Source organism: Rhinoderma darwinii, chromosome 1, assembly GCF_050947455.1.
Source record: "Rhinoderma darwinii isolate aRhiDar2 chromosome 1, aRhiDar2.hap1, whole genome shotgun sequence".
NCBI classification, from domain to species: Eukaryota; Metazoa; Chordata; class Amphibia; order Anura; family Rhinodermatidae; genus Rhinoderma; species Rhinoderma darwinii.
The window spans coordinates 593,901,299-593,925,626 of NC_134687.1; the positions used below are offsets into that span (position 1 = coordinate 593,901,299).

The 24,328-nt window shown below is 44.5% G+C and overlaps 1 protein-coding gene across 2 annotated transcripts in view; it reads left to right on the forward strand.

The window, feature by feature from the left end:
• The window catches only part of KIAA1328 (KIAA1328 ortholog), a 124,039-nt gene extending 100,429 nt beyond the window's left edge, over window positions 1–23,610 (forward strand). For both annotated transcript variants that reach the window (XM_075840414.1, XM_075840407.1), the window contains one exon: window positions 20,946–23,610. In XM_075840414.1, coding sequence (XP_075696529.1) covers window positions 20,946–21,162 — 217 coding nt within the window. In that variant the 3' untranslated portion in view covers window positions 21,163–23,610. The remainder of the gene's footprint in view (window positions 1–20,945) is intronic.
• The last annotated feature ends 718 nt before the right edge of the window (window positions 23,611–24,328 follow it).

Genomic DNA, 24,328 nt, shown 5'->3' on the forward strand with positions numbered 1-24,328 from the left:
TGTAATCTAAGTTCTTCATTGTGCAATTCAAAGGAGGATTCTGCTTTAGTTCTAGTCGGATGTCCTCAAGTTTTGGCCTCCATTCTCAAGTCGTATCCACAAATGTCTGAACCACACCTAATCCTGAAGTTTTCACGAAGGCCAATTCCTAGGTTATACGCCCTTCTATCAGGTAGATCATATAACCCATGCAGATCTTGTCCTTGGTTGGTTTTAAAACCAGGATCCAAGGGCTGCATGTCAACAATGCTAAGCACTGAGCCACCATGCCAAGCAATACACTGCAGTGAAAGGGCACGGTGCCGCACAGAGCCTAGATATATGGATAATGTGTGTGTCTCAATGCATCATGGTCCCAGATTATGAAGCATGTGGGTGCATATGCAGAAATAAATGCCATTTCTTGGGGCAGCTTCATTGATTTACCAGTGGTCTGGCTGCTGTTATTCTTGAGGGACGCTGACCACACGAACACATTATCTCTGCAGGGGCAATGTGGGCTTACACGGCGCCAATTAAAAAAATGGTGGAGGATATGAAGGTGGGTTGTCAAGATCTGTCATAATTTTAATGCTGCCTGTTCCGCACATTACATATAGGTGAAGATGTGAAGTGCATGATCTGCCATATTAGTGTAATAACCTAATAACTGGGTTATTCCTGGTGTAATTGCTTTCTGGCACTGGCATCAGTGACCCCTTTATTCTAGCAATTGGTGAGAGTCTGGGTCACAGACACTCACCAATAGCTTCCTATTACATTTCCCAGTGATGCGTTGGTATTTACAGGAGTTGGGGTCAGCGTAACCGAAGTGTCACATAATCCATACACCCAGTTATAATGAATATGGTCTTGTAGATTTATTAATATTCAGTTACTCCATCTTCACAACCGGCTTTTCCTGTCATCCATGAATGACTGGGGGAGGGGAGTGGGGGGTCTCTGCCTATAAATCTATTTGTTTATTGCCTGTCACAAGAAATCCTCTGTAATTGAAACTTACCTGGAATTGAGACGTTCTCCCCGTGTATGGAACAAAAAAACCTTCGTTGAATATAAATTGAAAATCAAGTCTTGGTAATTGACAGGAACAGTTACCTCGATCCCATAATCCTACCTTATTGGGATTGGCGTCTAAGGCCGTTTTGAGGCATTTGATATAAATTTAAATGCATTACTTTTGAAATGGAGCATAATTATATTCAGGAATATTATTTCTTGCTGGTGGCAGCTTTTTTTTCTCTTGCCCATTTTCATCAATATTTCATTCCCAGACGGGATGAGAGACAAAATCCCCGGAAATAGAGGCTGAATGAACCCTCGTCGGAGCCACTAAATGCATTAGAACAGAGGCAGCCGCAATCATTCTCCTCCGTCTGTATTGTGGGGATTGTGATGAGAGAAGAATTGTTCCCGGCTGGTCATTTGATACTGTGTCAGGGTGGGAGTGTTGCTGGTTCTCCGTATTACAGCTGTATATAGAAAAAAGAACAGTCGGTCGGCCATTTAAATTAAAAGTTTTGCACAAGGTGACCCAACTATACACCTTATGAGGCTCGCACGTTACTGGCACAAGTACCTTTGTGACTCTGATTTTAATGCAGTATATTTTAAGCAGATCCTGGGGCTGGCTTGTTCTATAGATCCTGCACACATTCAAGCTGGTTACCGAGTGAATATCAGAGCCCCTATAGCTGGAACATACCCTCAGGACCGAGACATAGTGATCACTGATAGAGAAGATGCTGCACGTTGTATTACCCGGCTTGTGTTGCTCAGGCCATAGTATCCCATGGAAATGGCGTAGCATGTCGAGAGTCCACATAAAGGACACATTATAGTATAAAAGCATCGGTTGTCTGTAAGAAATAATAATAATAATCTTTATTTATATAGCGCCAACATATTACGCAGCACTTTACAATTTAGAGGGAACATGAAACAAACAATATCAGACATTACATAGTGACAATGTTCATTTACAATTCAAACCTGAGGAGTGAGGACCCTGCTCGCAAGAGCTTACAATCTATGAGGAAATAAGGGAGACACAAAGTGTAACAGTGTTTGTTCTGTACAATGGTCCAGCCATTTTTATACACATGCGGTGGTAACATAAAGCTGCATGAGCCGGTCACCAGCCAGTATCCGTGTATGACGGACATGAAGAGAAGGAGTGTGAGGGAATCTTATTCTGATGACTAATCTAAAAGGGGGGCCATGGAAAGGAGTCAGATTAGGGAATGTTATAGGCCTGTCTAAATAGATGTGTTTTCAGGGCACGTTTAAAATAGTGGATATTGGGAATTGTCTGGGGTATCACATTCCAGAAGACGGGTGCAGCACGAGAGAAATCCTGGAGACGGGAGTGGGATGTTCGGATTATGGAGGATTTTAATCTAAGGCCGTTGGCAGAACGTAGAGCCCGAGTAGGGTGGTAGACAGAGATGAGGGAGGAGATGTAAGGAGGTGCAGCACTGTGGAGAGCTTTGTGGGTGAGAGTAATAAGTTTGAATTTTATTCTGAAGGGGATGGGCAACCAGTGCAGTAACTGGCACAGATTAGAGGCGTTGGTGTAGCGGTTGGTCATAAAGATGAGCCTGGCTGCTGCATTGAGGATAGATTGGAGAGGGGAGAGTTTAGTGAGGGGAAGACCGACTAGTAATGAGTTACAGTAGTCAAGACGAGAGTGAATCAGAGCGACAATGAGAGTTTTGGCGGTTTCCTCCGTAAGAAAAGAGCGGATTCTGGAGATGTTTTTGAGGTGAAAATGACAGGAGCTTGAAAGTGATTGTATGTGAGGAGTAAAGGAAAGATCTGAGTCAAAAATAACCCCCAGACAGCGGGCGTGCTGCTTAGGAGTGATGATAGTGCCACACACAGAGATGGAGACTGCAGGTTTACGGAGGTTAGTAGACGGTGGGAACACAAGGAGCTCCGTTTTAGAAAGATTCCGTTTCAGATAGAGAGAGGACATGATGTTAGAGACAGCGGACAGACAATCACTGGTATTCTGTATTAGAGCAGGGGTGATGTCACGGGAAGAGGCATATAATTGGGTGTCATCAGCGTAGAGATGGCACTGGAAGCCAAATCTGCTGATGGTTTGTCCAATAGTATCTGTGTAGAGAGAAAAGAGAAGCGGACCTAGGACTGATCCCTGAGGAACCCCGATAGCAAAGGGATAAGGAGAAGTAGAACCAGCAAATGACACACTGAATGAGCGGTCAGAGAGCTAGGAGGAAAACCAAGAGAGAGCAGCGTCCTTGAGGCCAATAGAGTGGAGCATGTTAAGTAGGAGTTTGTGGTCTACAGTGTCAAAGGCTGCAGAGAGATGCAGAAGAATCAGGAGAGAGGATTTACCGTCCAATTTAGCCGCCAAGAGATCATTTGAGACTTTAGTAAGGGCAGTTTCTGTGGAGTGTAGAGTGCGGAAACCAGATTGTAAGGGGTCAAGAATGGAGTTAGCAGAGAGATAGCGGATAAGGCGAGAGTAGACCAAGCGTTCCAGGAGTTTGGCGATGAAGGGCAGATTAGATACTGGTCGGTAGTTAGCAGCGCTGGATGGGTCAAGAGTTGTTTTTTTCAGTAATGGGTTTATAATGGCATGTTTAAAAGCGGAGGGAAAGATACCAGAGGAAAGAGAGGTCAAATATTTGACTAGTGACAGCCGGGGAGAGGGACTGGAGGAGGTGTGAGGGGATAGGGTCACTATGGCAGGTAGTAGAACGAGAAGGAGAGGAGCCTAGGGACTTCTTCTGTTATTGGGTCAAATGCTGAGAGTGAAGAAGAGGGAGTGCGGGAGGGAAGGGAATCGATGTTACTAGGGGACTGGGAGATATGGCGGATGTTGTCAATTTTAACTTTAAAATAATTGGCCAGGTCTTCAGCACTGAGATCTGTGATCGGCTTCTGCACTTTAGGACTAAGGAGGGTCACTGAACATCGGGATTCCCATGTGATTTGATATGGGGAGGAAAGCTACATTAGGACATTATAGCTGCAGCAAAGTAACATTATTTAGCCTATTCTACACACATTATTATGTAGCCATGATGGCCGTCTCGTGGTGTTTAAAGAGGCTCTGTCACCAGATTTTGCAACCCCTATCTGCTATTGCAGCAGATCGGCGCTGCAATGTAGATTACAGTAACGTTTTTATTTTTAAAAAACGAGCATTTTTGGCCAAGTTATGACCATTTTCGTATTTATGCAAATGAGGCTTGCAAAAGTACAACTGGGCGTGTTTAAAGTAAAAGTACAACTGGGCGTGTATTATGTGCGTACATCGGGGCGTGTTTACTACTATTACTAGCTGGGCGTTGTGTATAGAAGTATCATCCACTTCCCTTCAGAACGCCCAGCTTCTGGCAGTGCAGATCTGTGACGTCACTCACAGGTCCTGCATCGTGTCGGCACCAGAGGCTAGAGTTGATTCTGCAGCAGCATCAGCATTTGCAGGTAAGTAGCTACATCGACTTACCTGCAAACGCCGATGCTGCTGCAGAGTCATCTGTAGCCTCTGGTGCCGACACGATGCAGGACCTGTGAGTGACGTCACAGCGTGATCTCTGGAGAACACGGCTGTGTCTGCACTGCCAGAAGCTGGGCGTTCTGAAGAGAAGTGGCTGATACTTCTATACACAACGCCCAGCTAGTAATAGTAGTAAACACTCCCCGATGTACGCACATAATACACGCCCAGTTGTACTTTTACTTTTCAACACGCCCAGTTGTACTTTTGCAAGCCTCATTTGCATAAATACGAAAATGGTCATAACTTGGCCAAAAATGCTCGTTTTTTAAAAATAAAAACGTTACTGTAATCTACATTGCAGCGCCGATCTGCTGCAATAGCAGATAGGGGTTGCAAAATCTGGTGACAGAGCCTCTTTAAGTAGAGGAGTAGCACTGCAGCGGATACGAAGTTGTAGCGGATGTGGTTCAATAAGAGAAGTCTTCAATTTAATTTTTATTATCATTACAATAAAACTCCAATCTTCACTGCTGATCCAGCATTCAAATAAGTTTCTTTTGCCAGATTAGTAGGTATTTGCTTGACTTGATTTGGGGACCGTGACTGATCCTTATGCAATGCTGCTTCAGATCAGGTCCGTTTTTATGTCTGCATTGTCAGGTCCGGGCTTCTACTCTGGAGCTTCCTGGAAGTATGGATTTAAAGGCTAGCACTAGCCGACGACTTAAAGTTCCAATAAGATTGTGGAACATTCGCAGTTCGCCATTTATCCGCTATAAGGAAAGAGGTTACAAGCGACCCTGCAACTAACGGATTATCAGAACTCGTGTGCGTCTCAAAATTTCTTGCAACTTTTGCCCTAAGGGAGTAATGTAGGTGGCCCGCGTTACATACATAAATTATTTTTTTTGTATGTTTATTGTATCAGATAATTTATCACCTGTCTACAGAATAGTTGGTAAATGTCAGATCGGTGGGGTCTGAGCGTGATCTCCGGCAACCCCATAGAAAGTGAATTGAGTGGTGGCCAAGCATGCAGAGTTCCTTCTCCATTCATATAGGGCACTCTGGGACCTCGTTCTCGGAATAGGTGGGGGTCCCTGCATTCAAAACCCCACCTGATTATTCATTTATCCACAGTATAGGTAATGTCTGATCGAAGGAGAAAAACCCTTTAATACTACCAGGACTCCAGGGAGCACCTGAGTCCTGCCCTCATTGACAGCTCGACCCTGTATATACACTCATACAAGAGAAGCGGTCAATCACTTTGTAAGGGTGGAGGAAGCAGGACTCAAACGCTTTCTCTTTAGAAAACCAATAATTTACATCAGCATTCATCGTCACTCCAGCTGTTCTGAAACTACAACTCCCAGCATACACTGACAGCTGAAGGCTGTATTATTCCAGCTAGAAGCTGTCAGGGAATGCTGGGAATTGTAGTTTCAAAACAGCTGGAGTGCCGAACAATGCTGTCCTCCGATGTACAATATCTGGGTCTACACAATGCTTCCCACCAGCCGGGATCCAGACACTGGAATAGCACTAGAAAAAGCTTGTAAAGCAATGAAACCAAGCAGGACAGCCGGAATTCTAGCACCAAATCCAGTTATTTTTTTTTATTCACCCCTGCGGTATAGGGTAATATTTCAGTACCATTCTAGAACGTTTCTCATGCATATCTCTGGTGTGGAACCGGACGTTTGATATGTAACACGTAGGTGACCAATATAGAAGGTATTACTTACTGAGCCATCGGGGACTGAAATGATTTGTGAAGTTGTACAGTCTGGGAGTTAACAGGAATCCAGCAAACTTTGGATGCGTCTGGAGTAGAAGACCTGATGTAACTCCACATCAGATTATTAATGCCTGATGTTCAGACTATGACTTTCATGGCGCACCACAGAAGAGCATGAGGCGCTGATCCAGCAGGGATGCAAAGGTGGCGCTACAACACCAAATACAAACCACTATATTATTCATGATCTGTTACATGGCAGCGTTTTGGCGTGATACTAGAATGTTCCTTAAGCATTGCTTTAGTCCCGAACCCAAACTTTTTTTTAACTTCTAGATGAAAAATAAAGAAGAAATGTCTTCGCTGATGCTATGGCTTTATCTTTAGATGTTACTGAACCAGCAGGGGGCGACAATGACATGTGAGAACCAGTACAATTCTGACTGCAGCTTTAGATGTAACTGGAGAATAAGAAACAACACAACTCTAAGATGAGGAAACGCAAAGGATTATCAAAGTTTATCCACTATTTATGTAGATTTATGCTGCGAGATGGTTAATAAATCCACATCTTAGATTTGCAGTAAGGAGTTTCCTTGTGTCCAATTTTTATTTTATATTTGGCAATTTATGCAGAGATAATTTATAGTTTTTTGAAGTTGAGGAAAAAAAAAACTACAAACCGTGAACTTTTCTTTAGTCCAACTTCTTAAAGGTGGCAGGAGGGGGAGGGGGAGACTCTGACATTTGCAGTCCTGATGCGGTGAAGGGGGAATGTCAGATTAAACTTGTTTCTTTATTTTATTATCTCTTCAGTGAAAAGTGCAAGTAGCCAGAATTGACCGGTGTAGCTCCATATGCAGGTGATAAAAGCCGGCATCGCTAAATTAATCTCCCACTTACTGCGGGAGCAGGTCGTTAATTGTCCTCTCTGCTTGCTGTCGATATAATGTGAAAATTTTCATTCCCCATTCAAGACAAGGGGAAGGTTGTAGCCGAAAATGTTAGCATTTGCATTTTTATTTGTTGATTTATATAAAGGACAGCCTCTCCCGGCAATCCATCACTTTGGTGACACCCCGAATATGAATAATGTATTGTGGATTTGGTGGTTACAATCTGTAATAAGCGCAGGGGACTCAGGCAGAATCTTAACTAACCCGGCAAATGTAATATTTATCGACTCATAAACTTTATTGCTTTCGAGGTTCAATAATACTGACCATAGGACATTAATATCACTTATCCCAGTTTTATTTAGGGCAGTTCTGCAAAATAACCAGTCTATTTAATGCTTACTAGAAAATAATTTAAATTTACAGCATCCAACGAGCGACATGGAAAAGCGGTTAATTTTTGAAAAAGCACGCAGAATCGCCTTCCTGCTGCTCGGTCAACTCGCGGTTTTCCTAACATTTCTTCATTAGATTTGAATGAGTTTTAATGTACTCCGAATACAGTGTATGTTTGCTGTGGGTTTTTTGGGCTATGTTCGCATCGTAGATCTCCATAAAGCTTTGTTGTTTGCGATGCATCTTAATAAAGAGCATATTGTAGATGACAATGTCTAAAAACCCGAACCTGCTTCTTCCAACTTACCCCTCAGGGTAAAATGTGATCGAATAAACATTATACACTGATCAGCCATAAGCGTAAAACCACATGCCTAATATTATGTAGGTCCTCCTCTTGCTCCCAAAGCAGCTCTGACTCGTTGAAGCATGGACTCCAAGACCTCTGAAGGTGTCCTGTGTTGTCTGGCACCAAGACGTTATCAGCAGATCCTTTGTCTTCATGGATCTGACTTGTTTTTCCAGCACATCCCACAGATGCTCGATCAGATTGAGATCTGGGAAATTTGGAGACCAAGTCAACACCTTAAACTCTTTGTCATGTCCCCCAAACCATTCCTGATCAATTTCTGCAGTGGGGCAGGGGCATTATCCCGCTGAAAGAGGGCACTGCCATTATGGAATACTGTTGTGATTAAGGGGTATACTTGGTCTGTATCAATGTTTAGGTAGGTGGTACATGTCAAACAAACATTCACATGAATGCCAGGTCCCAAGGATTCCCAGTAGAATATAACCCTGAGCATTACATTGGCTCCGCCAGCTTGTCTTCTTCCAATAGTGCATCTTGGTGCCATTTCTTCCCCAGAAAGCGATGCACACGCACCCGGCTGTTTATGTGATGTAAAAGAAAATGGGATTTATTAAAGGGAATGTGTCGCTAGAAATTTTTTTATTTTTAGTTAAACCATTATTATTTTAAGTGATTTTGATTTTGTTTAAATTTTTTCACAAGTCAGGAAATATTATAAGTTAGATTCTAATTTATAACATTTCCATGTGCTGGCCACTAGAGGGAGCAGTTCCCAAAATTGCAGTATGGTCAATGTGGTAAAGCAACCTCATTGATTTATGCTGCTTATTTGGGGTGAACACACTCTCTCTAGTGTCCTCACACAATCCTCCCTCCCTTATTCTGGCTAGTGCCAGGAGAAGGAGAGGTTTGAATCTTCAAACCTCCTACACTGTGTGCCGTCATTTTCTGAGCGACTGCACAGTGTAGGAGGATTAGATACAGTGCTCAGCAGACGGTATAACACAAACGTAATACACACATCATACACGAACATAAATTACCTTCTGCCTCCGCTCCTATTCCTTGCGCCTTCGCTTCCTTGAACATATGGCCGTAAGTAGTTACCTTACTGTCCGGCAGCGGCTTCCGGTCCACATGGAAATGGCGACGGATTTCGCTCTGAGAACGAGCTTCATTTTGGTCTGTGTGGGAACGGTGCATGCGCCGTTCCCACACAGGCGCGTACGCTGCAGAGAATGGATTGGCTCCCGTACGCATTCTCTATGGGGTTGTATGTGTCGTATTTCATCTCTGTATGTGTCGTTAATCGACACATACAGAGATGAAAAACATGGCAGCCCCCATAGAGAAGTAAAAGTAAGAACAAAGTAAAAAGTAGAATATGAGAACACAAATACAATTTGTTAATATCATATTAAAAGCAATATAATAATAAAATAAAAAAAATTCATGACCCCTTCCCTTTAAACCAGGTCACCTTCTTCCATTGATCCAAATCATTAATGCTATTCACTTAACCGGTCAGTGGTTTTCGTGGTGGGTGCGTTCGTGCGCGCTCTGCTACATCTGTATAGAACAGTCTGATATGCAGGACTCTTGGAGTGATCTAGTAAATGATCATCTACAACCCCATTTATATCAATGTTATACATAAATGTAACGCATAGCCATAAGTTAGCGCAGGCCTGGCGTAGTCTGTATGTTACCTCATGATAACAGTTGATATTTAGAGGTCACAGCACCTGATGGGGAAGGGGGGAGATACCACAAGCTTGAGAAGAAGGTGGGAGGATAGATTTCCTTTTAAATTCAATGTATTAAAAAAAGATTTTAAACTGGAGAAATCTGGTTGCAACTGATACAAGATAATAATACGTTTCAAAGGTGCCAAAGCTTATTACAGATCTCCCGATAAATAGAAGAAAAGGGAATCACGTTTTTGGGGGTTAAGTAGGGTCTGCAGCTCAGGAGGACTTAGAAGATGGAGATGTATTGGCAGTAATGGGGAATATGTGATTGTAGATGTTGGCTCACTGGTAAGAACGTGCTAGAATGGAGGCAGCAAGAGGAAAACTTGTGCATAGCCTTAGTCCTCACGTATGTGGTAAAGCCGGTCCCCACCTTCTCCTTCAAGGGATATCCCTTAAAGGGTTATAAAGATCGTAAAAAGTGATGGCATATCACTAGGATATGATCGGTGGAGGTCTGACCTCTAGAACTCCCACCGTTCCTCAGGCATCGGGGTGCCACTGTGCAAGGAAAAACCGTGAAGTGGAAGCTGTGGCCCTTTCATTGTCAGGATGGGTGGGGGTCCTAGAGGTTGGACCCCTGTTCATAAAGTCAAATTCTGACAAGTGGCCTTGCCCTCATACTTCTGGTTACATTAAATGGGTGCCCATGTAATGTATAGATACCAGTGGTCTCCGAATCTGAAGGGTGTTTTTTGCAGTACTCTGCTCTAGCTTCCCACTTCTAGCGCATGTGTAAAAGCATTATCCCAACAGACAACCCCTTTAAGGGATCTAAGCTTTTAGGGATGAATCTGTTGGCACATTGTTGACTGATTCTATATGGCAACAGCAGGTTGTATGTAATCTAGTACTGAACGTAAATTTTTGTGCCAGTTGTATCTCGATTTTAAACTGGAAAGTTATCTTTTAACCCCTTAACGACATGCCACGTACTAGTACGTGACAGCCGTTAAGGAGAAGTATGGAGCGGGCTCACGGGCTGTGCTCGCTCCATATTAAGTGGGTGACAACTGTTATACAGCCGACACCTCACTGTAATGGGCGTAATCCAAGATCACTTTGATTCCACCCATTTAACACCTTAAATGCCGCTATCAATCGCGACCGCAGCATTTAAATTGTTAGAATCGGACCCCCCCCCCCCCCCTACGATGCAATCGGCCAGTGAAAATGGTTATCATGGCAGCCTGGGGGCCTAATGAATTCCCCCAGGTCTGCCATCTTCAAAGGAGACCGTCAGAATCTCGATATACTGCAATACATTAGTATTGCAGTATATCATGCAAGCGATCGAACAATGATTGGTTCAAGTCCCCTAGGGGGACTAATAAAGAAATAAAAAAACAGTTTAAAGTATTTATTTTTTTATTTTTTTTACATTACAAAAAAAAAAAAAGTTGTTAAAAAACAAAACATTTTACCCCTAATTCAATGTTAAAAAAATTATTAAAAGTTAACATAGCTGGTATAGCCGTGTCCGTAAAAGTCCAAACTATCACAATATAGCGTTGGTTAACCAGCTCGGTGGACGCTGTAAAAATATATATAAAACATGCAAATTGCTGATTTTGGTCACTTAGCTCTTCAAAAAAATTGAAAAAAAAGTTATCAGTCACATGTAGCCCAGAATGGTATTGGTGAAAACTACATCTCGCCCCGCAAAATTTAAGCCCTCACGCCCTAAATTGATTGGTTGAAAAATAAAAGTCATGGCTCTAAGAAAATGGCAAGAAAAAAAAAATGTTACATTTTTTTTTTTTTTTTTTTTAGCAAATAGTTTTATTTCTTTAAAAGTGGTAAAACCGAAAACAAAACATATATAGATTTGGTATCACCGTTATCGTATCAACCTGTAGAATAAGGTGAATATGTCGTTTTTACTGCCAGATGGATACCTTAAAAACAAAATCCCCCAAAAAATGCCGTAATCGCAGTTTTCCCATATCGCCCCACAAATTTGTTGTTTTTCAGCTTTCTAGTACATTATGCAGTACAATAAATGGTGCCATGAAAAACTACAACTTGTCCCCCACAAACAAGCTATGTCAACGAAGAAATAAAAAAGTTATGGCTTTTGGAAGACGGGGAGGAAAAATTAAAATGAAAAAACTCAAACTCAAAACCTTCTTTTTTTTTTTTAAGTGTCGTTACTTATTTCTATTATATTTTTTAAGTTTTTTTGCTGTATTTATTTATTTTTTCCGTATGGTGGAAAGTATTAAAAATTTAATAATAATTTGACATGTTTTCCAATGTTGGCCACCAGAGGGAGCACTTCCCAGAATTACAGCAAGGTGAATAAGGCAAAGCAACCTGACTCACAGCTGCTGTAAATGTGGGAGGGAACCTCACCCCCCCCCTCTCACAAGCCAGGAAAAGGTGTCTTCAAATTTCTAAGCAGTGTCCGGCAGCCATATTGGGTGTGATTCTGCAGCTGGAAGAAGTTATAGGACACACCAAAAGGCTAAGTGTATGTTCACACGCTTACTAAACAAAGGGAAAACAGCTCCTGATTTTCAGCCATTTTTTAATCAAACTCGCGTTTTTTAACGGACGTTTTTGGAGCGGTTTTTCTATAAAGTCTATGAAAATCGGCTCCAAAAACGCCCCAAGAAGTGATGTGCACTTCATTTTGGTCGGGCGTCTTTTTACGTGCCGTTTTTGGAAAACTACCACGTAAAAAACGCCCTGTCGGAACAGAACGCCGTATTTCCCATTGAAACCAATGGGCAGATGCTTGTAGGCGTTCTGCTTCCGATTTTTCAGCTGAAAACATTGTGTGTGAACATACCCTTAGGGTATGTGCACACGCCAACTGCATTTACGTCTGAAATGATGGAGCTGTTTTCAGGAGAAAACAGCTCCGTCATTTCAGACGTAATTGCTCGTACTCGCGTTTTGCGAGGCGTCAATTACGGCCGTAATTTGGAGCTGTTCTTCATTGAATTCAATGAAAAACGGCTCAAATTACGTCCCAAGAAGTGTCCCTCACTTGTTTGCCGAGGCTGTTATTTTACGCGCCGTCTTTTGACAGCGACGCGTAAAATGACAGGTCGTCGGCACAGTACGTCGGCAAACCCATTCAAATGAATGGGCAGATGTTTGCCAACGTATTGGAGCCGTCTTTTCAGGCGTAAATCGAGGCGTAAAACACCTCGTTTACTCCTGAAAATAGGTTGTGTGAACCCAGCCTTAGAATGATGAAAGTGAAGTGAATGACTTTTCAGTTGACCGATTCACACGCCTTGTATTTGACATGTTTTTTTTTTTGCACATTTTACGTGCAAAAAAACGCTTGATTACACTTGATTTTGCGTGTTTGGGGGATTTGTGTGTGTGGGGGGGGGGTGTGCTCGCCGCTGATTCTTCAAAACAGCTGATAAGCGGCTATGAAGTATCAGCGGTGCCCGTGCACACTCCGCTCTGCCACACACACACACGGGAAAAGTCTTAAAGGGGTCGTCCAGGAAAACATGGCGCCGCACCTGTCCTCAGGTCGTGTGTGGTATTACAGCTCTGTCCTATTCACTTCGATGGAGGTGAACTGCAATACCAGACACAACCTGAGGACAGGTGCGGCGCTGTGTCTCCAATCCGGACACCCCTTCTGTCCTGAGATGACCCGACGGGGGAGGCGGGTGTCAGAGCCACCCACCGCCATCACTGCAGACAGAACCACACAACTACGGCATGAGGGCAGGGCTTGTCCTGAGTGCACTGTCTCTTGTTATGGACAGATTTATAGTCACATGAACCCCGTCTGATGAACCGGTAACCTAGGTCCGATCACATGACAGAGGGGGATCACCAAAAACCCTGTGCACCCTCAGCCCGTCCATCCAGCTCTTTCCTGGTTATATCTGCGCCTGGGAAAGCTGGGTGACCACCATTACCCCTCATACTGGAGTGTTTAGGGGTGTGACTAATGAACCTCTCACACTCCAGTAGGAGGGGTAATGGTGGTCACCCAGCTTTCCCAGACCCCTGAACGATAAATCTCTCTAGTTGTGCTGAGACTGAGAGGTTCATTAGTCACATTCCCAAACAGTCTCAGCACAACAAGAGAGATTTATCGTTCAGGGGTCTGGGAAAGCTGGGTGACCACCATTACCCCTCTCACTGGAGTGAGATTCATTAGTCACATCCCCAAACACACTCCAGTAGGAGTAATGGTGGTCACCCAGCTGTCCCAGACCCCTGAACGATAAATCTCTCTAGTTGTGCTGAGACTGTTTGTGAATGTGACTAATGAACCTCTCAGTCTCAGCACAACTAGAGAGATTTATCGTTCAGGGGTCTGGGAAAGCTGGGTGACCACCATTACTCCTACTGGAGTGTGTTTGGGGATGTGACTAATGAATCTCACACTCCACTAGGAGGGGTAATGGTGGTCACCCAGCTTTCCCAGACCCCTGAACAATAAATCTCTCTAGTTGTGCTGAGACTGAGAGGTTCATTAGTCACATTCCCAAACAGTCTCAGCACAACTAGAGAGATTTATCGTTCAGGGGTCTGGGAAAGCTGGGTGACCACCATTACCCCTCCTAGTGGAGTGTGTTTGGGGATGTGACTAAAAGTGAAACCGTTCTGTAACAACGTGCTAGCCTTTTTTTTTTTATTACAGGGGGTTTTCAAACGAGCAAAACCCCCTGAAGCAACCCAAATTGAAAAAAGCGGTTCTGCAATGCGTTGTTGCAATGGACAAACACGGCTCTGCTCTCGGTTACCAAAGTAAAGTGGTGTCATTATGGGTAACCGTTCCACTGGAGAAGCTGGGACCAGTTACACTAGGAGGAGGCTTCCTATTGTCCTAAATGCCAGTATGTCTCCATTGTGCTTCCTACCTGTAACACCTTGAATCGGGGGCCCCAGGTGCTCTGTCCACTCCGCTTGTCTTGCCTCCCTCTCCCCACTGATCTATGTTAATTTTTTTCCTAAAACTTCAGGCATATAAGCACTGGAGCCAAAGGGACAATTTCCCATTGGCTTCATAAATTATTCCTTTGGGTATCGCTGGGCATGAAGTGCAATGTGTGACTATTCTTGTTGAAATTTCTATGCTTATCTGCATTTTAAACAGAAGAATTACATGAGGTCCCTAGGAAGTGACACTGGAGCCCATAATCACGGCCCGCGATTACAGCCACAGCCGGCCGCTGGCGGCCGTGGACTACCACTTGCAGTTTCGGCCCGTTCTACCATACAAAGTGTGGGAGCATGGCCCATAAAACGCAAAAGAACAGGCGTGTTCCGTGATTTGCAGTACACTTCTACGGCCCGGACTCCTTCCCGCAAATATACGGGAAAGTGTCCGTGGTCAATAGAAGTGAATGGGTCCGTAATTGCGGACTGTAATGTTCCGCAATTATGGAAGATTTTGATGGTCGTGTGCATGGGGCCTTACAAGGTAGATGATGGAGACTCTGCTCTGCTTTTGTATTCTGGACTGTTTAGGGTAATGAATGGATGTTTGAACATGACATCAGCTGTAGACACCCATTACAGATCCTTGTAGGGTTTTCACCTAAAAATAAGTTCACACTCTTCCCACCCAAGAACACTCATTTACGTACTCCCTTCCTCCTGAGCACGTTATGTATGCTGTCTGAACTACAGACAGTAGTCCATGGGTGATTTAGCAGATACAAGTAGTTATCTCTCCTCAAGACTACCACTACTTGTCTTTGCCTTCTAGATTTAGCTATGGAAGGCGCTCAAGTCGGAGAAGGACAAATAGAAACAGTATGTAATATACTACATGTATACATCGTTTTTAGTAAACTAATGAAATAGCTTTTTAAGCTGGCCGTGCATTAACTGTTTCAGACGACTTGTCAGTCTGTAAAGGATGGCAAAGCCAGAAGTTAAAACGACAAATTGATGATTTTAATTTCTGCCTTCTCTGGCATGGTCTGGACTTCTATTGATCGGACTTAGATCCGTACTTCGACCACTGTTGATATCCAGGAATCGCCATGTTCTAGTTTGTGAGGTCTCAGCCTGGTCTAGACAATCCTCTGTGAGCTAAACACATCAGCAGCACAAAACTCTCCCCTGTCCTGATGTTTGCTACAATGTATCAGTGCAGGTAAAATCAGCCCTGACTCCAGGTCATTTCCCTCGCAGGTGATTGCCTGGACTTGATACAATTCTAGCAAACTCTCGGCTGTGAGAAATATTAGGTCTGTACCCATTCGCCTCTGGATGTAAACAAGAATGTTCCCATTCATTGACGGCAAGCATAGATCTTGAAATTTGTGAAGAATTGAAAAATCTGCTAGTTGCTTAACTCTCTATTCTATAATTATTGGACGTCACGGCTGGATTTGTACTGTGCGGGACGCATACAATACAGGAGACTGGTTAACAGGACGCAGCACGTTCCGCTCAGTAGCTAGTGCAATGTCCCCATTAATGTAAGATGAAATTGTCCCTTTCATGTGTGATTAGGAACTCTTAGCCTGGAAATGTCAGTGTCTGCGTGTTACATGTGTAAGTGCTTTTACTGTCATACAACATCTGTGTACGAAAGCAGAGAGCGCATCCAATTTATTGTTCTGCTGCGGCTTTAATCTTTATCGGCTCCTCGCATTCTTCGCCGCGGCGCTCCCGTTCTTTGTTTGCCGGCTTTGAAGATCTTTTTACAGCTTTCTTGTAATTTATGATTCAAGTCACAATTAGTAAGAGGTGGCATCAAGACGGAGCAAAGAGCTTTAAATTAGCGGCTTATAGCACGGATCGTAATCGCTTCAGTAAAATCATTAACTCTTGTCTGTCTCCTCAGACGCCACGGACACGTTCACGATGCTGCCTCTTATCAAAGCAACGTGTGTATAGATGTAGCAGAGCTGAATGGCGTACAGATAATGCAGTCGATTTACTTAGTGCTGGAACGCCACATATGTGGTCGGGATGTATTTATTGCTGATTTACATTGTGTAATGCTTTGGGCAGGGCCTGATGGAGTAATTTATGATTTTATCATCAATAGCAGAGGTACGGCTTCGCACGGGTCTATTTGTTTGTAGTTTGTGTGGGGGTAAAAACTTTTTCTACGGATTATCAATCCTTTCAACAGTTCGCTGTTGGCTGAGATGTGTCTTGTCAGCCTGGAGATGGGCTTGGGTCTTTTGAGTTTTCAGCACCTCAGGCAGCAGCCATGCACATTGTTGCAGGAGTCTTTTGTTCAAGTGCAGGGTTCCTTTTTAGAGACCTGAATGGTCTGAAAGGGGTTAAATTTATGAATGCTGAAATCCAGTATAGGTACAGTCCACTCACGGCGAGTAAAGAAAGATGGCTGGATTGTTATGGAAACCCAGTGTAAAACAAATGGCTGGGTGGTTCTATACAGTTTTACACCAGGTTCCCATGTCAGGGAGGCTAAGAATGAAGAACCTGCGAGCTTCATGTGATATGGAGGAGGTGCCTTGGTGTGGAAACCAGTGGGGCCATATTTGCTTTTGTATTGCAATTTTTTATGAATATGTTGAATGGTTGGCCCTAGAGAGCCGAAACCCGCTGTAAACCTCCGAAAGTGGCTGATTTAATTATGTGCCAAATTTGGTGTAGATTGGCCCAGTCATTTGGCCGTGCATAAATCACAGACAACAAATTCATATACATATATATATATAATCTTTTGAATGGACCGTGCGCCATACTTTCCCTGCGTCCCCCATAACACATACGCTCATCACGACTTCTCTACTCCACTCCGGCTCCTTCATCCTTCCGGTGCGGCTCGTAGATGCGGCACTTCACCGTCATCCGTGCTTCGTCACATACAACAGTACTGACGCTGCCCGGCTTCATTACGTTGTATGAGCCGCGTTGGAGTGATTAGGGAGAAGAGTTGAACATTTTTGCTAAACACTATTTTTTTTCTTCCTCATACCACCTCTCGATTGGCTTGATTTACATCACTTTTTTGGGGAAGATCAGCGCGTTTTTAGCCACATCCCCTTTTCTAGACCCTCGTGAAAAGTTTCTAGTGAGGCTCAGACATCTGTTCTTTTTGGCGCAAATCAAAACTTTGTCTAGATTGATTTGCGACAGAAAACGGGCACAACTTAAGTCAAGATTCTTGTGCCACAACAACCGTAAATCTGCCCCAATGTGTGCAGTATGGACATCGCCCTGACTTTCAGCGTGCATGTGAATGGGACAGTTTCTCAATATTTCTTTCATTTCGTGTCTTTTGCCGCCATGGAAAATCTTCAGGTCCAGATAGTACATATACGTGAATAAAATAAAAATAATTATCCCCGTGTGTGAATGACCTCTATCCGCCTTCATCGCTGCTGTAGATACAGTACTGTAGAGCCTTGTCTGGTAATGAATGGGTTAAATACTGGAAACCATCCCATTATCTCCCGCTGGAATCGGATGTGGGACGTTGTGCGTCACTTGTTTTCTTGCTGTGATCTTATCCGTACATGTGACCCATGTCACCGGCAGACCAGGCTCAGAGCCGACAGTAAATTGCAGAGCTGCGCCGTGTAACCCCTGACACTGCGCGCTCTGTACCTGCCAGGCAGCCGGCATTGTTTACCCAGGCTCCAGTCTTAGCCTCTAATTGGCCACTCACTCATAAAACGCAGCCACCTGTCACATTGCTTAACCTGCATGTGAGGTTAGATAGCTGTGTGCTTTGTGGAAATGCCATGCAGCAGAGCCGGGCGCATAATAAAGGACACGTTATCAACCATTTAAAAAAAAAACCTGAAATGACTCCCCAGACAGGTGCACGAGCGGCCAATTCTCTGTCATTCTCTGCTGCCAGCGCTCGGGCTTTCAAATTAAGGAGCATCGCTGAACAACTCCTCTGCTGTTTATGGCATCTTATTAGCAGAAGCTGACAGAATGCGGGGAGGGGGGTCCGAGACTCCACATCCTAAAGGGGGAGTTATACTACTACTACTATTACCACCACTCAGATCCACCTCTATTTTATCTTGTGTGTCCGCTTAATGTATAAATTGTCTTTTATTTAAAGGCCTAACAAAAAGGATCCTATTCCAAACCCCCCCCCCCCCCAAACCGCACCCATTTTGTCTATGGACTGCGAATGGTAGTGCAGCTCATCTCCATTCACTTGAATACCAGACCATGGACGAGACTGGCGCGGTTTAGGACAAAATCAGATTTTTTTTTTTTTTCTAATCCTGGACAATTCCTTTAAATTGTGCTAGTGCTTTTTACTTATTTAGGAGGTTTGTATGGGCTGTCATATTACAGATCAACCCCACAGTTTCCTGATGTTACATGTAAAATAATAGGGGATGGGGTTTAGCAACTTATTCCCACTTCACCATGCATTATTTTTTTAGCCTTTTTTTAATTGTTATTGTACATTTTTGGGGCTCAGTTTCCCTGTATCTGGCCCATCGCTTGTTTATGGCCAGATATATTCTTCTTTAAATTGCGCTACGATTCCTGGCGTATTTGCTACATCTCCCAGACTGCAAATCCGCTAAACATGCTCTGTACAGACACCGAACAAGTAGGGAGCGGATGGAAGATGAGTACAGTCACAGAAATAGAAACCACGACTCACCCCAGCAGCAGCCGCAGTACAGTGACGTGTACTATGAAGCCTTCTATCTAGTGTTTTATCCAGACAAATATGTTACCCCTGTTGGGCAAATAACTGTTCTCTATACAACTCCCAATGGTCTGGAAATCCAACTAATCCATCCATTGTGCAGAAAAACTGTCCAATGCTGCATTATCGACAATGGACCTACATGTGTTTGTCTCCCCTGGTGCCCCTATGCGGGTGCAAGCTTGAACAGCCTCCCAACGTTGGGGCACCTTTGATGTCATGTAGACGTTGGCATCAATGTGGGGACGTAATCTTCACACTGGGTTTTTTATTTTTGATGTTGAAGTATATATGCTGTTATGTATATGTGTCTGAACTGCCAATAGTTTGGCATTTCTGATCATCTGAAATGGTTGGGACGACCTGCCTGTATTACGTGCATTGTGCAGTAGGGCGATATATGAATTATATATAGAACCTCCGATGCTTCAGCACAGCGACCATTCTAACCAAACTACGTAGCCATCTTCTTCCCATGGGGGGTTTAAAGGGACAATATATAATTATGGATTTGTATAGACCTTCTAAAGAAAACAAGTAGTGCCGTTACCCGTGGTGTCAAGTCCCTTGCTTACTTTTTCTAACTGATCAGTTTCTTTGGCCCACACCACTTTATGTAGCTTAAATACTGGAGATCATGCAAGGTTTCAGTCACAGCCGAAGGAGTCTCCTCAAAATAGGAGGGTTTATTTGATCTGAGGTACAAATGTAGCAGAGCTCAGTTTGCATTTGCATCATTTGTGCACTTTGATAATCCAGTAGGTTTCCATGCAGTCCCTATGTTAGACAACCACCATCATCTCACCAAGGGCTGTGGCTAATGACCACCTCCCCTATGCCGCAGCTGATCCCCCCCCCCCCACTCCTCCCGTGCAGCAGCTGACCCTCCTCTCCTCCTGTGCCGCAGCTGTCCCCCCCCTCCTCCTGTGCCGCAGCTGTCACCCCCCTCTCCTCCTGTGCCGCAGCTGTCACCCCCCTCTCCTCCTGTGCCGCAGCTGTCACCCCCCTCTCCTCCTGTGCCGCAGCTGTCACCCCCCTCTCCTCCTGTGCCGCAGCTGTCACCCCCCTCTCCTCCTGTGCCGCAGCTGTCACCCCCCTCTCCTCCTGTGCCGCAGCTGTCACCCCCCTCTCCTCCTGTGACGCAGCTGTCACCCCCCTCTCCTCCTGTGCCGCAGCGGTCACCCCCCTCTCCTCCTGTGCCGCAGCGGTCACCCCCCTCTCCTCCTGTGCCGCAGCTGTCACCCCCCTCTCCTCCTGTGCCGCAGCTGTCACCCCTCTCTCCTCCTGTGCCGCAGCTGTCACCCCTCTCTCCTCCTGTGCCGCAGCTGTCACCCCCCTCTCCTCCTGTGCCGCAGCTGTCACCCCCCTCTCCTCCTGTGCCGCAGCGGTCACCCCCCTCTCCTCCTGTGCCGCAGCGGTCACCCCCCTCTCCTCCTGTGCCGCAGCGGTCACCCCCCTCTCCTCCTGTGCCGCAGCTGTCACCCCTCTCTCCTCCTGTGCCGCAGCTGTCACCCCTCTCTCCTCCTGTGCCGCAGCTGTCACCCCTCTCTCCTCCTGTGCCGCAGCTGTCACCCCTCTCTCCTCCTGTGCCGCAGCTGACCAACCCCCCTCTTTTTCTGTGCCGCAGCTGACCACCCCCCCTTTCTTCTTGTGCCGCAGCTGACCACCCCCCCCCCCCTCTTCCTGTGCCGCAGCTAACCCCCAGTGTTATCTGATGTGGTAAAATGTTCTGCATAAATGACATCTTTGTCCCTTTCCCTCCAGGTACGAGACTTCTCTCATCGACATGCTGGAAGCAATCAGTCCGATTTCTTCAGAGAGACGACGGCCTCCACACAGGAAGACCCATGACTTCCATATTTTCAGCCCAGCTCCCCGTGGCAATTCCAAGCCCTTCCAGCCAGCAGTCAGGAGACGTGAACCTCCCAGTGTAGATCCAGAGGAGAGAGAGATGCTGGAGGAGATTTTCTTCATCTGCTGATGGGCAGCAGAGCATATACTGTTTTCTACAATGACTGCTGGGTAAACCTTGCACCCACAACGCCATAAAGTTCTCCGTGGAGGTCACAACCATCTGCAAATCCACATGGAAATGACATTTGATCTTTGCGAGGGTATTTGTATGAAGCAGCAGTGAGGAGCCACAATCCCAGCAGTGCCTTAAAGATTCTAAAACTCTCCCATAATGATGCACCGGTATGGAGTGTTGTGGTTTTTTTTTTTGTTTATTTTTTAAAATAATTTATTGAGCAGTTTTGTGTGTGTGAACACATTGATGCTTATGACAGTGGTTTACTACTATGCTCCATTCTAATATGAGCCACAGCTGCGTATTCGACAAGCTCGACCATCATTCCCATTAGCCCAAGATCAATATCATAAGCGGACTGCACAAAACAATCAGCAGGATGTGGGGTTAAAATATACAGACACGTGTAATCTTATCCAAAGCCTTTATACTAATGTATGTCGCTTTTTGCTCCTGGGAAGTAGTTTTTTTTTTTTTTTTAAATATCATGTTGTATAAATATCTACATAACCGTTACAGCCTGTATTATACTCCAGAGTAGCATTCACAATTCTGCAGGCTGTTATTGGATAGAGTCAGCAAGCTTGGCTTTAGCATAGCCCAACTCTTGTAATACAGAGGCAGTTGTTTTTCACTACATTAGATGACTACACTACCACTTTTGAAGCCAACACTTCCCAGAATGCAAACAATCCGTGAGAGTTCAGCTCTGAAGAATTGTGAATGCAGCTGTGGACACTAGCTATAAATACATAATAATATAGCTACGTAATAATATTTTCACAAAGTAACTCTGCATGTTTAGGCTAGGGCTACGCAACAATTATGGCCGCAATACAGGCTGTTGTGTCGCTCTGCATGCGTTGCAGGTAACGAAAGTCGCAGCCAAAGTGACTGTGTAACCCTATCCTTATTCTAGATGTAAAACATTAAATTCTGTTCAGTTATTTAAAGGGGCTTGCCACCACTAACCTAAATAACATTGATGGTCTCTTGGGCTTCATCCTGATACAGCGCCACTACCTTTCATAAGCTGGGTCATAAATTGCAACACCGTTCCATTTGAGTAGGACTCAGAGGTCGGACAATTGTATATGTTGGCGAGATAAAGACTGGTCACCTCTCCTGACGTGTCTGTTTTAGTAAATACAGTAAACACCCCATGAAATAATTCTGGAACGTCTTTTCTTAGAATTTTGCATTGTGGTGTTCCTCTGTTATTCTTCCTGAAAATGTATAATCAAATTGACAACTGGGTGTTACTATTCCCCTTTTCGAAGGTTGTGTCCCTACTGTCTCTGACACTGTCAGACTGTGTAGGAACACGTCCAATTGACGAGGCGAATGAGATCACGCCGTTCGCATTACTTAAATTACATAAATTGACAACTATTTCCCCAAAAAATCCTTTTATTCAGAAAACAACATACAATTAGGCTCGATCACCTTCACAGTAAGTCCCCTGGGAATGAACACAACGAGTCCAGTGACACTGTCATTCTTCGTAGTAGTGTTGGAAGTCTTCATGTGAGAGGTTGTTCAGAGCCCTCGTCGCGGCTGATTGGACATTTCAACTGTACCAAAATGGTGTCCTTTCAGATGAGTTTTGACTTTGGGGAGCAAAAAAAGTTACACGGGGCCAAGTCAGGGCTATAGGTTGGGTGAGGAAGGGTAGGGATGGTTTTATTTGTGCCAAACCCCCCCCCCCCCCCCACTGCCAATGATGTGTGACTTTGCGCATTGCCATAGTGGTGGATCCACGTTTTGGCAATGTCAGGACACACTAGCAAAACATCGGTCCCGGTCCAGAGCAGCCTTGATAACAGCCACATTCTTATCGGTTCTTGACACCCTGACCGCTGTTCATCCTCAACGGCTTCCCATCCATTCTTGATGGTCTTGTGCCATCTGAAAACTTGGGCTGACAACAAAGCAGCTTCCCCATACCCTGTCTTCATTATCTCTAAGGTTTCACGCAAAATGTGATTGCATAACGCTGCTCGATGCTCCTCTGCGTTTTCGTCCGAAAGGAGAGGGGGGAAAAGAAGGGTGCACTTTTGTAATGTACCGACACTTTGAAAGGCTCCGGCTCAACGGAGGATTGTCCTGGCCGTATACTTGAGATACCACCGCCTCAACCTCCGTCCTCCCCTTCCTCATGCAGCCCTCGTGGTAAACATAAAAAAGATAATTCTCATTACTTTTGGGATGCACAGCGTATTCATACATTTACAGGAAGAATAACAGAAAAACGGCACAATATAGAGTTCTAATAAAAGGTGCTCTAGAATTGTGTTTTAATGAGGAATATTACTCTCTGCAAGCCACAAGTGTTGAAGGAGCTGAAGTGTTGGTGCGTCATGCTAAATGCAGGTTGTTTATATATATATATATATATATATTTATTTTTTTTAGTCTGGGACTTGCAGCGATATGATCTAGGTGCTGCATTTAAACCCATATTGACTTTTTGAGATTTTGACGGGCCACCCACTTCCTTTATGATCTATAGGACCAGGGCTACACTGAGACATTTTGTAGCGCTACTGATTGATTTTAACTCTTGAGTGACAGCTGCAGTCCACAAGATTGCATGCAACTCAATGTATTCATTTAGACAGCCGCTATAGCTCAATAGTTAAAAATCAATCAGTAGCGCTACAAAAAGTCTGTGTAGCCCTGTATATAGACCTAATAAAGGGGTCCCCAAACAAGACTCTCCTCTATTAGTCCAAGCAGAGAGCCATTTTAAAGAGCAGCATTGATGGTGGATAACAGTCGGAATAGGCCCTCATGAGAGAAATCGGCACTGTATATGGGGTTATCGGTGAAGAATTACCCCTTTTAAGGGGCTACAAATGTGCTGTCTAGCTGACGTTGTTATTTAGGAGATTTAAAGGGCCCCGCTGTAGTGACAGACTCCAGTACATTGCTTCCCTCCGCCTCATTTACAACACTAAGAAATTTCTTTCCTTCTAAATGGCCCTTTTCTCATTGTGTATCTTCGGAAAGCTGTAATTGCCACAATATTGCTCGTCCCCCCCCCCCCCCTGCCTAATTACATGGCGGCTGCATTTATTTCCACAATGTGAAGCTTTCATCCACTAAACAATAACCA